This window comes from Arachis hypogaea, chromosome 18 (assembly GCF_003086295.3).
Source record: "Arachis hypogaea cultivar Tifrunner chromosome 18, arahy.Tifrunner.gnm2.J5K5, whole genome shotgun sequence".
In the NCBI taxonomy this organism is placed as follows: domain Eukaryota; kingdom Viridiplantae; phylum Streptophyta; class Magnoliopsida; order Fabales; family Fabaceae; genus Arachis; species Arachis hypogaea.
In genome coordinates, this window is record NC_092053.1 from 7513577 (window position 1) to 7527705 (window position 14129).

A 14129-nucleotide genomic window follows, 5' to 3' on the forward strand; every position below is an offset into this window, starting at 1 on the left:
TTCTGCCTGTATATGTCAACACAAAAGTGATTTGAACAGTGGAATAGATGGCTAAGCAAGAAACTAATGAAATGAAAACTTTCACTGACCACAGTGGCATACGAGTTAGCATGAATTTTAACTTTTCAAAACCAGTTCAATATGAGTTAGAATTGAACTAGAATAGTTTTTAATCACCCTATCTATTAGGCACAATATTTTAACTATGCTGCTTCACATTTGTTTTTCTGTTTTTGAAACCAGAGTTACAAACAGACAAAAGACTCTTATGAATTACTATTACTAGAGGAAAGAATTGTAAATTGCAGACTAGTCTCCATTCGTTTTCACAATATACTTCCTTTAATGTTAATTACTTTATAAGTTCCTTTCAAACTCTTACTTCCGCTAAAAAACGCATGACATACCATGATTTATAAACAAAATTTTGAATACATTTATACTGTACTCAAGTATTCTAGTTCCCTATATAAATAGCATGCACCTTACAAAAGGAAGCAGCCAAATCAAAAGGAGAAAAATTGCTTTGCGGCATTCATATTTGGACATTCACATTCACATGCTCTTTTTGTTATCAACATGGGAAGAAGTACCTTCCAACTGACTCCGAATATTCTGATTATCTTCCAAGAGGCGATCATATTCCAAAAGTAGACCCTCAGATTGCTTCTTAAGAGCCACTACCTCACCTTCCAAGGCCTTCACCCTGCTTCTTTTCGCCTCGCATTCGGATTCCAATTGCTTTACTTCGAGTCTCATTGTGGCAATTTCTTCCATCAATGCCTTTTGTTCCTCTGCACGGGCAGTTTTACCTTCCTCAAAACTCCGATTCTGTTTCTTTGCAGCCTCCATGGCCTTCCTAAGTACACGAAGCTCTCGAATGTAATGGTGCAATCTGTCTATCATTAGAGCGAGGAACAGCACAAACCCTGCACACATCATTTACACTAAAAATCATCAACTAAACCGAGGGCTACTTTTGGTATCCATCACTAGGACTGCGTTTGTTTATAAAGATAGGACACTAAAACATAAACACAAAGACACAAAATCGTGTTTCACAAGTGAGACATAGACAGAGACCTTATATCCTGAGACACAGAATTAGTATATTTTGTGTTTTTTTTTTTTTTGTTTTTTTACATAAAAAACACAGAAACAACTTATCTTTTTATTTTTTCTTTATTATCACTATCAAATTTTCATAATTATATCTTTTATTATTTGTTTTATTTTATATTCAGTTTAACAAAACACAAAAACACTGATGTTTGTGTCTTTGTCCTTTGTGACCTGTTCTCACTATCTTATCTTATCATGTTCTCAAAACTAAACGCAGTCTAACATAACACCAAGACATCAGAAGTCACTCCTGTAAGGGTGGAGCTTTATTATTTAAATTTAACTGAACCCTGGATCCAGCAATTCATTCAGGGAAGAATACCACCAACTAAAGCAAAACAACCAATGGAAACTGAAAAAAACACTGAATGATTCAATAATATCTACACAGAAGTATAGAACCAAAATTCAACAGCAATCAACATATGCAAATTTTTGGCTATCCCAAATTGGCAAATTGTTCCGCTCAAGAAACAAACAATCAGAATACGTTTTAGCTAGATTGTAATTCTAACACTAAACCATACCCACAAAATACCCGTTTCATAATTCAATTCCCCAGTAAAAAAAATCAAAAGACTAAATTCAGTGAGAGAGCATAGAATAAATAGGAATACCCATGAGAGAAGCTTCTAGAATGTGTTTTGACAAGAGGACTTGGTCGGTGGGGTTGATGACGCCAGCTTCAAGATCAAACATGCGGCTCCTGATCTCAGATATGCTGTAGAGAGAGGAGGCTAGCACCACAGCCACGGTACCCGCCACCGTCTTCACAACAACGGGACCCCTACCGCGCTTGAGACGATCAAGGGTGACGATAACAACCTTCCTCAGTGGGGACTTGAACAGAAAGCTCAGTATCACAATTGCCTCTCCCAATATCACTCCATATAGAAGGTGTAACATCTTCTCTGTTTTGTTCTGTTAAAACCCTAGAAAACTTCCAATTTCGGATTCTGAGGATCAATTGAATTTGGCAACGAGTAGATTCTCAATTATTAACAAGTCAGAGAAGCAAATTCTACTATAATATGCGGAATTAAGAAAAAACACGCGTCAAATATTCAAATGTTTAAATATTGAATTTTTTCTGTCTCTTTTAAATCAACATTAAAAAAAAAAATTAGTGTGATAAAATTAAATAAGTCCTTATTCAACTTGTAGCATTAATAACTATAGATTTTATGATTAAAAACTTTGTTAATATAAGTGTTGTTCCTCGAATTAATAAAATAAAAGAGAAAATAGAAAAATAAATAAATAGCATGTAAGAATTTTTTAATAGTATAAATAAAACTTTTTTATTTAGAATATCAACTATTGTAAGTTATAAATAAAAAGAAACAGTGTTTGTATTTTTTATATATTTTTATAATTATGATATATTTTTTATTTTTATCAATTATTTTTTTATATATATAAAAGTGGGTTGCATAAAGTCACGGAAAAAGGTAGCTCCCATAATGGTACACGGTACACTCGCCTTGTGTTGATGGGTTTTTAATATCATAAAATAAAAATACAAAAAATGTTTTTGTTATTATTTTTTATGTAATATTTAGCTAACTTATATCCTAAAACGACATATTAAAATTATAAAATAAAAAAGTTTTTATTAAAGATATAAAAAAATTAAATCTTTAATATATTTATTTTGTATTCATTAAAAAAATTACTTAAAAACTTTACTAATAATAATTTAAGATACAAGTTAACTAAATCTTTTTATGTATATTATTTTGAATTTAATTTTGATACAGTATAAAAAATTTTACATACTTATTTAATTATATTCATTCTTTTAAATACTATTTACGCAGTTAATGTATCAAAAAATTATTTTTGATAATGTATTATTATATAATTAGATATATTTATAAAACTGTTTTATATAGTTGATACATCAAAATTAAATTTTAGTATTTTATAGTATAAAAAATAAATTTTTTGATATTTTTATTTTTTTAATATTTTTATATAAAAATATAATATATAATATAAATAAATAATTATTAGATGAGTGTGGGTTTCTCTTTGGGTTGTCTTGAACTCTGGATGAGTGGGGGTTTGAATGTGTTGTGTTGTTGACTAGTAGTAACTAGTTTCAAAACTACTTGCATAGTTGCAGTACATTCTTAATTTCGTGTTTGTTTCTAGATATTAAAACTGACATTTGAAATTTGAAATTTGGTATTATATTTAATAATTAGGAATTGAACTAAAATTTTAGTTTTAAAATATAAAATTTTAATTTCTTATTACATTCTTAATTTTGTATTTGTTTTCAGATATTAGAACTGAGATTAAAAGATTGAAATTCGGTATTATATTTGATAATTAGAAATTAAACTAAAATTTTAATTTTAAAATACAAAATTTTAATTCTTTCGTTACTTCTAAATAATAAATACACAAAAAATTAAATTTTTAAAGATAAAAACTAAAATTTTAATTTTTTTATAATAATTATAAATATTAAGTAAATATTTTTATTTTATTTTTATATTTATTTTAAATTAAATAATATATTAAAAAATAATTTAATTTTTTATATTTTATACTAAATATAATATTAAAACTTAATTTAATCTCAATTTTCCTATCTGTCTCAATTTTTATCATTTAATCTCCGACTCTTCGCTGGCAACCTAATAGACTAATACCTATCTTCCCAGTTCCTGCCCTCCAAAGTCCAAAGTCCCAACTCTCTCCTTTCTTCTTTATTATTATTTGGACCAATATAGAACGACCATTTTCCTTTCGCAGTCGGCATGCTATGCATTTTCTCTGGTTTGATCTAAGTCTAACTGTCTAACTGTCCGCATAGGAAAAGATGCGGAGTTAACTATGTACGCAAGGAGTGGGGATAATAAAATAAAACAAATTGAAGCCACACATGGCAAATTTTCTCCCACACAGGGTTTGACAAAACAAAATAAAATAAAAAAACAATTATATTGAAAAGCAAAAGGATAATCAAACCATTCAAACAATGAACTAAATCAGGATCTCTTTAGTCTGTAATATCTGACGCAAATAACGGACTCATGGGGATAACAAAAAATCTTCTGGCGTGAATATGCTTTATGTTGAAATTCTGAAAATTATTACAATTGGGGCCCCGTTATTCCGCGGGGAAGATTGAATTAGAATATTCAGAGCTTCAAAATCCCCACTGACATTCGACGGCACACTGCCGCATTTACATGGGCAGAGGCAAAAGGCACAGCGGAGAAATATGTATACCCTATCATGTGTATTTACAGCTAATGCATTTACATTGCCACCATAAACTTTCAAAAATAATCGGGTTGCCACAGAATGCATGGCATAATTGTGGGGTCTCAGAATTTTTCTACCTAAAAATTAGTTCTGCAAAATGGATAGCAGGAAGGCCTTCAACAAATCCTCCTACCAAATTAGAAGCCGACACCTACCTATGTACCAAATAGAAATTTCAAGTCTCCCTCCGTCAGTTTTCCCAGAGCATCAGAAGAGCCACCTATAATCCTGTTAACAGAGGGAGAAAAAATTAGAGATAGTATGTTACAAAATGAAGAAACTTCTACACCGTTTTACATCACACTTACCCTTCAAACACTAGTTCCTTCTTCTGTTGCAGATTCAAAATCCTCTCCTCAACAGTGTTCTCAATTATAAATCTCACAATTCTATACATGAAAATGGATGTCAGAGACCATTCAGAAGAGGACGACACCAACCCTATCTGTATTTCATTCATTTTTACATTTTCTGATTGGGAAAAATTAAGCGCAAGGAGCAATACCTTATAGGTTTAAATTGTCCTATTCGGTGAATTCTGTCTTGAGCCTGACGCTCCGCAGCTGGGTTCCACCAAGGATCCATAAGGAAAACCTGATCATGCCCAATTAAGCCACAAATTAACATAGGTTTAGCAAAGACGAAGAGGATAAAATGACCCTAGAGAAAGTCCAAAATCCAACAGAACAAAAATGCCACATCCATCAATTACAAGATAATTTAAAGAACTATTTTAAAAGAAAAGAATAAGGAAGGTAGAACTACAACGCACAATGTCAACCATGTAAAACATCACAAAGGGGGATATCAAAATGAGGAATAGCTCACATGTGATGCTACAGTCAAATTGAGTGCAACGCCTCCGGCCTTCAGGCTCGTGAGAAAAATCCTGCAGTCTGGATCATTGGTAAACCTCTTAATGGCAGCATCTCGGGCACTCATTGTCATATTTCCATTCAATTGAACACAAGATACCCCAGACTGTAATTAACACATCATGTTATCATCCTCTGATGTATTTTCACTAATAAACAGAAGGAAACAATTAAATTCACCTTATTCAAAGAGAAGTTTATTAGATCCAAGAATGATGTGAACTGACTAAAAACAATCCCTTTGGCAGAACCATCCCTTTCGACCATAGATCTTATTTCTTCTCGCTGCAACCATTCAACTTATTCCGGGTCAATATAATATAAGATTGTAAAAGGTAAGCATAAAGCAGTCAAATTAAGATTGAACACTAATTGTTTATCCAGCAACTATATAAGCATTCTTTCTGCCTCCTGGCAAACTAGCCTTTCACACTTTCTCCTTCCCTTCCCAGGCAACATAAGAAACTTAATGACCATTACTTTCAGTAGATTGATCTTTCAGTAGACATATGCACAAACAATTTTCTCAAAGCAAAAAAGCATATAACCAAACCAAATCTTATTCTAACAAAAGTAACAACTAACAAGCATGCTACAATTGAATTTTCCTCAGCAGCACAAACCAATTCAGCCCTTTCAGATTGTCACTTCTCATCAATCACCATCATATTCATCATATGAAACCACCTGGCAGGCCAGCATTACTTGTACAACCCTTAACAGTCTGAAGGTTACCTTATATCCTAATATTCGAGTTCTAGAACATGAAACCAAAACATTGATACAACAAAGCCGATGCTAACTGAAATTTGAAAAGAAAACATTACATACCAAAGCCTCTATTTTAGTACTTGTCTGAAAGTTCTCAAGCTGAATTCTGTCTAAAATGCTTGAGGATCTGGATCCCTTAATAGTGGTTTTATTTGCCTGGTACCCAACATCCTTGTGGGAAGTTAAATCAACAGTAGGTAATTGAGAGCATGAAGGGCATGATACTTGTCCCAAAGCAGTAGAGAAATCTATAAAGCATGTCTTGCAAAATCTATGCTCACAAGAGGTAACCTAAAATGGTGACAAGTACCATCCACACACTAAAATTAGCAATAGTTACTCTTCTAAATACAGAACGAGTTCAGAAAAATAAAATGATAAGAACCTTAAGAATACTTAGAAGAAAAGACAAACTTACCACAGGATCTTCCACTGGTTCACGACAAAGGCCACATGCTTGTTCAGCAGTAGCATTACTAGCCACATGGCCACCTTGTCGTGCCGCAGCTTGAGAATATACCACAAGGTATGGATGATCAACAGCCTGAACATTTATGCAATATTAATACTAAATGTATCCGTAATTTTTCAACAAAGACCAAGAGAAGATTCCCAATATTCCACATTAAATATAAGGTCTGAGGCAAAAAACGAAAAGCATATAACATTTATTTTTTTCAAAATGAGTAACCATACATTAATTATTCTTTCAAATAAATGATTAATTATACTTTAATAACGTAGAACTGATTTTTGATAAGATATTTCACACAAGTCATTCGCAGATTAAAATACTTAATGCAATATCACAGCACATTGTCCTTTTTACATATTATCGAGATTTTTTGCAAAAAAAATTGACTAAATGTTATCTTGTGATGTTCTAGAAGTGTACCTTACAAAGGTTTTTAAGTTAAATGCTGATTAGAATGATTGGAAAAAGTCAAAACAGTTAGAGAAATTTAAAAGATCTCTGTGATTCAACATAGAGAATATTATAGTATGGCATGATCATAAACCATATCATTCTTCTACATACAAAATAGGGAATACGTAACATGCATCACAGTGATCAAAAGAAACATTATTTTTGCTTTCGTAGAGTAGTTGTTCACCTGACGCAGCCGTGTGAGAAGATCAAATATATGAGCATAATTATTCATCAGTGTATTAGATTCGACATACCTGAAATGGAGAAAGCATACCAACAAAACTAAGCCGAGATTACATAGGCAAACAAAAAATGAAAATATTTGGTTAGGAGTTAGGACTTTTGGAACTGTATTCTGGATTAAAATAGAAGGAAATATCCTATTTTAAAAGAAGAATTTTACTGAGACGAAGAGAAGAAGAATGTGACTCACGTATTAAATTGTGCCTGACTTTCATTGTATAATGACTCATAATAGTCTTGCTCTTTTATATCCAGACAATCCCTTCTCAGTGAGACCTGCAAAGAGAGACCATGAAGAAATAAACTTACTGCCTATCAATGGTAAAAATTCAAGAGTTAACCCCGTGATAAAACAACTTACAATTCTAGGAGGAAGTGCAAGATCAGCAGCCCTGCCTATTTTAGTGCGCCTTAGTAGTATGTTCTTCAGAACTTTGTGTTTAAGCAAGATCATAGCTCTTTTACCCCGCCCATAGCTACTTAGAGAGGATTGAATTGGTGTGGAAACATACTAATCAAGATTAAAAGTAAATAATACAGAACATGTCAACTTTCTACTGAAACACTTTCTACAAAATCATGGACTTGTTTTCTGTCAGTCTTATCCTTTAATATGGTGAGCACAACACAGACTAATGAAATGCAGAACTTACTTTATTCCACCAAGAGAAATGTCTAACTGAACTGTGGCTGCAGTCTGGACATTGTATGGAGCTGTACAAAGGCATCAGGATAACAAACATAGTTGATCTTTTAGTAATAAATCCAGATAACCACATATAAGTCTAACCACTATACACACCTGTGATCAAGGGTCCTGCAATCACAGTCCTTGCACAAGTAAAATGAATACGGAGTTATTTGCAGGAACCGTACCTGTATACATGGCATTGCAATTAAGAAATTATAATATCTTCAAAACATAAACTTGATCACCGAACTTTTATAACAAAAAAAGGACCGCAAACTTACAAGAGAGTACAGCTCTCCAACACGGTTCTGAATGGGAGTGCCACTTAAAGCCCATTTGTAGGAAGACTCTAAAGCAAGAACTGCTTTTGCTGTGTTACTATGTCTGGACTTTATGTAGTGAGCCTATTATTTACATATTAAAAAAAGTCAATAAAATAGCAGAGTCAAGCCTAAGTGAAGTTCAGTACATTGCAATCAAGATTACAGTTAGTGCTGGCAACAAATGTCAAATTATATTCTATATAAAAGTGACGTTACGAAATTGAAAAATTTTGCATTACGGCTTCAAGCCATAACCATATTTTCTTCATTTTTCATTTTCTATCAAAGAATAAGTCGGTAATAGTCAAGAACAGAGAAATTAGAAACAACAGAAGGATATAAAATGTCTCGATAGATTTTAAAAGAAAAATTACCAGGAGCTCTAAAGCATAACACAATACAATTTGCAACACAACTGACCTCGTCCAATATAATCCGCAGCCATTTAACAGCATGAAGAAGTGACATACCCCTGTGTGTAGCATTTGCATCTTCTGCGTCCATGCTCAGTTTCTTTTCACTACAAGACATCTTACTCACACCTTCTTTGTCCATCCCTCTAGTGACTTCTGTTTTCTTCTTAACTTGCCTTGATTGTTTTTCCTTAGGAGGCATCATAAACTTCCTGTACTCAGACTCAACAGTAGAGTACGTAGTTATCACAAAATCATAATCCAAGAACTGTTCAATACTCTTCCCTCTCCCTGCCCCATGATAAACGAGCACCTTGGTGCTTCCTTCGATGGTAAACCGATCAATCTCATTAACCCACTGAGTAACAGCGACAACAGGACAAATGACAAGTGTTCCTTTGACCGCAGGCAAGATTCCAGATAAAGAAGGTGAATGCGATAGTATGGGTTCAGCTGGTGCAGAACTACTTTGCATCAATTCACGTTTGGCAAGGACAAGTGCTATTGCTTGAATAGTCTTTCCCATTCCCATTTCATCTGCAAGGATGCCACCTCTAGTATCAGAATTTTCCTGTTTCAAAGCCCAGGCTAACCATTCCTTTTGGTACCTAAGTAAAGGCATAGTCAGATCAGAAGATGCCTCAGCAGTTTCTGTCAATACTTCATTCTGATTATCTAAGTCAGCATCTTCCGATAAATTCTCATCAATCCATCTTTCTTGGTTATTTTCCCATACTTGCCATAGCAGCTTTGGCTTTTTCCCTTTTCCTTTTTTTCTATTTTTCTTCTTTTTAGTTCCAGTCAAATCATGGGGAACTGATTCCTGCTGAATCATTGAGCATTCATTCATATCTGCATTGTCCACCACTCTATCAACATCATTTGGTCCTCTATTTTTCACGTCAGAACTTCTTGCATTACTGAACTTTGGCTTTTGCCTTTTTCCATGCTCATAATAATCAGAAGTGTCACAACTGCTACTACTTGACCCTGGTTCTTGATTGAAGTTATCTAGCAATCCTGCATGAAATTTTATTTATTGTTTAAGACAAGCTATCAGGATTAATATCTCATTGCAGTATGTAAAGTCTCCGTTTTTTGTTCAAAAGATTCCAGGAAATAAATTCCTTGGAAACTTTACTCTGGTTTCATTCACACTGTATTCAATTCCATTGTCAAAGGTTAAACCATAACCTTATGCAGAGGTACACACCATCTCTTGGAAATTCATGTGTAAAGATCCTCAAACATTTAAGTGGCGTCATTTTGCTTCAAAATAGAGGAAGTTCACATTCGAAAACCAAGCAGCCCATATCATAAAATGAAAACATTCACTGATTTAACCAGACGAAGACAATATACCTTCGTAACTAGAATTTGAATATACAATAGAATCAGAATCAGAATCAGAATCAGAATCAGAAGATATGGTGTGAATATCTGCATAGTTAACACTGGTGCCTCGGCCATCAGCTTCAGCTACAGGCTGCTGGTCGTTCCCTGTTTTACCAATTCACACACAACAATGACAACCAATCAGTGTTACGAAACCAATCAAACCATTTAACAGCAACAAAGCTTGCTGGTTCAACAAAAAAAAAAAAAAAAAAACGTTAACATCAAGCACCTTTAATGTTCTCGTTTTCAAACTTTCCATCGCCAAAATTATTTACCAAGAAAATAAATAACGCACATTCCGCGTGAAACAAAGCAAAAAAGAAACAAAACAAAAAAGACACGATACATATTCAAGAAACGAACAAAGAAGAAAGGCAAGAGAAAATGACGTCAAAAGTTCGGAACATTCACTTTATTCGGTCACTTTCTCCCATCATCCAGGCACTTTTCTCAGCAAATAAGACAGTCGCAATTCGAAAATCTAAATTCAAACCACACACAGTGGAAAGAAATGATACGAAATAGAAAAACGAAAATCGCGAGAGATAAAGAATATAGGAAACTGTACCATTGGAACGGCGTGGACGAGGATGAAGCACCATTAACGAACGCGACGGAGAGAATTAGGGTTTCGGATTTGAAGAATTTTCAAACGATCAATAGAGGGAGAAAACGATTTGAGCAGTGAAAAAAGAACGCCCACTTTGTGCACAGAGAATGCTGGCAGCGTTTCGGTTTCTGTCACTTAAACGGCGGGAACTAAGTAAGTGCCCTTTTTTTAACTACTACTAAGTGGCCACTGGCCAAGCGTAAGGAGTTCGGTTCCACTGCGGTAAGGACTACCAAAGAGAGTTTGAGTTGGCGCGCTCTGAGCCAATGATTTATTTGACTTTCAATGGGGGCACACGTTGTGAATGAGGGTCTGCGTTCTCAACGGTTAGGGTCTGTTGGTTTATCGTTATGTGTCTCGTATGGCGTCGTTTTGATGCATCATCGCTTTTATATCTCCCAACCTCTTCCGAGTTTCAATAATTGCCATATTTGAGTATGACATTCAAATTGTGTGACAGTGCATGACTTTTCTCTTTATTGCCCTGGTATTTTAATAAATTAATTGCTTAATTAATTACTCTTTTAAGCTCCATGTTTTTCATTTTGTAATGAGAAATATTTTATGCATAAATCAATTTTACATTGTTGCCCAATTGAAATTCAATAAAACTTAGAAATGCCAGTAGATAATCGTTGTTTTGACAGTAGATAACCGTGATAGTAGATCATATTTATTTAAAAATTTTAGTTTCAAATTATTTTATGCTAATATTTTTTGTCGTTGACAAATAAATAAATCTACTATTTTAAGACTGGTTTTTAACAAAATCGCACTTCATTAAACAATTTAAAAATTATTTTAAAAATGCTTTTTTGAGCATAGTGTCACAGTTTTGGACACACTCCAACGTTACTGTGTCGGCACTCGAACTTATTCAACCTCTTGAGTTAAGACTAAGTCAACCCAACTCTCAGTATTTAACAAGAAAGCTAAGAATACAAGAGAACACAAGAGAAATGAAGTTTTGTTGGAAAGAACACTTTATTACTCAAGTGTTTATTACAAATGATTCACACATATCTCACACTAACTCTTACCTCCTATTTATAGTCATCCACCTCCTTAATGGATGGTTAGGATTAAACCTAATCAACAGTCCAGATTAATTATCTAGAACATTCATTACAAATATCCATCATACCACAACTTTCTAAATACTTATAGATTCTTCCATACTACTCTTTATACTCATATATACATCCACACTCTTTTAGAATACTCTATGACCTTCCAGAGTCTTCTAGAACCTTCTAGAGTATTCCGGGACCTTCTAGGACATTTTAGAATATTCCGGAACCATCTAGAGCATTCTCAAACACCAGAAAATTATACAAATACTGTTAAATCTAACCTTCTAAAATTTACCGTTACATTCTTCCCCGCCTAATGCGCAAACGTCCTCGTTGCGTTCTGTTCATGATAGCGCTCTAGGTGTTCTTGGAATTGCCATAGATCTTCACGAGCTTCCCAACTAGCTTCAGTTATTGGGAGCCCTTTCCACTTGATTAAGTATTGAATACTTGGTGGTACCCATCTTCGTCGCACGACACGATTAACTAAGATCTCTTCGATTTCTTTATCAAAGGATCTAATCACCACAGGCGGAGCAGGACTCGAGTCACCTCTACTCGGTTCATCTTGGTCTTCATGATATGGTTTAAGCATACTCACATGGAAGACCGAGTGGATCTTCATAGAGGGAGGAGTTGTACTTTGTAAGCAACCTCCCCAACACGTCCAATGATCTCAAATGGCCCTTCGTATTTGCGGATTAAGCCCTTATGAACCTTGCAAAGGGCTTTGAATTGTTGTGGAAGAAGTTTAATCATTACCTTGTCTCCCACTTGATATCTTGCATGCCTCCTCTTCTTATCTGCCCATTTCTTCATCCTCTTTGCAGCTTTGTCGAGGTAAGAACGAGTGACATCTGCTTGTTCTTCCCAAGACTTAATCATATGATAAGCTCCAGGGCTCTTCCCTGAGTAAGAGGAAGAAAGAGAGTGAGGTGTAAGCGGTTGTTGTCCAGTCACAATCTCGAACGGACTCTTCCTTGTAGACTCATTCATTTGCAAATTTTATGAGAACTGGGCAATGTCGAGGAGTTTTGTCCAATCCTTCTGATTAGCGCTTACGAAATGCCTTAAGTAATACTCGAGTAAGGCATTCACTCTCTCAGTCTGCCCATCGGTTTGAGGATGGAAGCTTATTGAAAAATGAAGCTCCGATCCAAGGAGTTTGAACAGCTCTGTCCATAGTCGTCCTGTGAAGTGTGGATCTCGATCACTAATGATGCTCTTAGGCAATCCCCAATACTTCACCACATTCTTGAAAAATAGTCGTACTGCTTCCTCTGCAGTGCAATCAGTAGGGACAGGTATAAAGGTAGCATACTTCGAAAATGGATCCACTACCACGAGAATAGATCCAAACCCCTCGGACTTCGATAAGGCAGAGATAAAATCTAGAGAGACACTTTCCCATGGTCGCTCTGATGGAGGCAGAGGTTCCAACAACCCGCTTGGTGTCTTGTTTTCAATATTATCTTGTTGGCACACAAGGCAAGTCTTCACATAGCCCTCCACTTCATCTCTCATTTAAGGCCAATAATAAGAAGATTCAATAAGTGCTAAGGTCCTTCGCTGACCTTGGTGACCAGCCCACTTGGTGTCGTGGCATTCTCTTACCAACTTTTTTCTCAGATTTTCCCACTTAGGAACGTATAGTCTTCTCCCTTTTGTGTAGAGAAGGTCGTTTTCTAACCAAAATCTTTTTGTCTTACCTTCTCTAGCCAACTCCACCAACTTCTTTGCTAATGGATCGTGATGCAACCTTTTCTTGATGGAATGCACAATATCTCCTTTAACAATAGAAATGGCCGCCAACTCAGCCTTGAGACTCAGCGCATCTGCTACCACATTAGTCTTGCCTGACTTGTATTCAAATTCAAAATCAAACTCAGCTAAGAAATCTTGCCACCTAGCTTGTTTAGGGCTTAACTTCTTTTGAGTTTGGAAGTAGCTTGTAGCCACATTGTCTGTCTTGACGATGAAGTGTGAACCAAGCAAGTAGTGACGCCAAGTTCTCAGACAATGCACCACCGCGGTCATCTCCTTCTCTTGGACAGTGTATCGCCTCTCTGTATCATTCAATTTGCGATTCTCAAAGGCAATAGGATGTCCTTGTTGCATCAGAAACCCTCCAATAGCGTAGTCAGAAGCATCAGCGTGGACTTCAAATACCTTTGAGTAGTCGGGTAGTGCTAGTACTGGTCCTTCTGTGATAGCAGCCTTCAACTCATCAAAGGCCTTTTGACACTCTTTTGACCATTCCCAAGAGTGATTCTTCTTGAGAATATCAGTTAATGGTGCAGCCTTGGTGGAGTATCCCTTGATAAACCTCCGATAGTAATTAGCCAACCCAAGGAATGACCTCAATTCAAATACCTTATTTGGCGGCTCCCATTCTTT

General features: G+C 35.1%; 2 protein-coding genes across 3 annotated transcripts; both read right to left on the reverse strand.

Moving 5' to 3' along the window:
- Positions 1-323: 323 nt before the first annotated feature.
- Positions 324-2287, reverse strand: LOC112772029 (uncharacterized). Its single transcript, XM_025816907.2, has 2 exons — positions 1740-2287; positions 324-929 (listed from the first exon to the last, which is right to left on the reverse strand). Exons 1-2 carry the CDS (start codon positions 2026-2028, stop codon positions 556-558), a joined length of 663 nt encoding a protein of 220 aa, XP_025672692.1. The 5' UTR covers positions 2029-2287; the 3' UTR covers positions 324-555.
- Positions 2288-4176: 1889 nt separating this feature from the next.
- LOC112772490 (DNA repair protein RAD16) lies at positions 4177-10810 on the reverse strand. Of its 2 annotated transcripts, XM_025817452.3 has the most exons (16): positions 10618-10810; positions 10014-10151; positions 8659-9671; positions 8197-8319; positions 8027-8100; positions 7878-7938; positions 7586-7735; positions 7415-7500; positions 7166-7235; positions 6469-6594; positions 6111-6341; positions 5460-5564; positions 5233-5385; positions 4910-4998; positions 4713-4793; positions 4177-4632 (listed from the first exon to the last, which is right to left on the reverse strand). In XM_025817452.3, the coding sequence occupies exons 1-16, from the start codon at positions 10649-10651 to the stop codon at positions 4560-4562; spliced, it is 2607 nt and encodes an 868-aa protein (XP_025673237.1). In that variant the 5' UTR covers positions 10652-10810; the 3' UTR covers positions 4177-4559. The 2 variants fall into 2 exon arrangements, with proteins under 2 accessions (XP_025673237.1, XP_025673238.1); XM_025817453.3 differs by lacking the exon at positions 6111-6341.
- Between the last annotated feature and the right edge of the window lie 3319 nt (positions 10811-14129).

What these genes read in the sequence shown, in the direction of transcription:
- LOC112772029 (XM_025816907.2), bottom strand. Translation starts at nt 2,028, where the DNA reads ATGTTACACCTTCTATATGGAGTGATATTGGGAGAGGCAATTGTGATA. An exon ending in TCTAGAAGCTTCTCTCATGG is followed by an intron (nt 930 to 1,739) that starts GTATTCCTATTT and finishes TGATGTGTGCAG; the next exon opens with GGTTTGTGCTGTTCCTCGCT.
- LOC112772490 (XM_025817452.3), bottom strand. Translation starts at nt 10,651, where the DNA reads ATGGTGCTTCATCCTCGTCCACGCCGTTCCAATG. An exon ending in TAAACTTCTCTTTGAATAAG is followed by an intron (nt 5,386 to 5,459) that starts GTGAATTTAATT and finishes TGTTAATTACAG; the next exon opens with TCTGGGGTATCTTGTGTTCA. An exon ending in ATTTGACTGTAGCATCACAT is followed by an intron (nt 4,999 to 5,232) that starts GTGAGCTATTCC and finishes GGGCATGATCAG; the next exon opens with GTTTTCCTTATGGATCCTTG.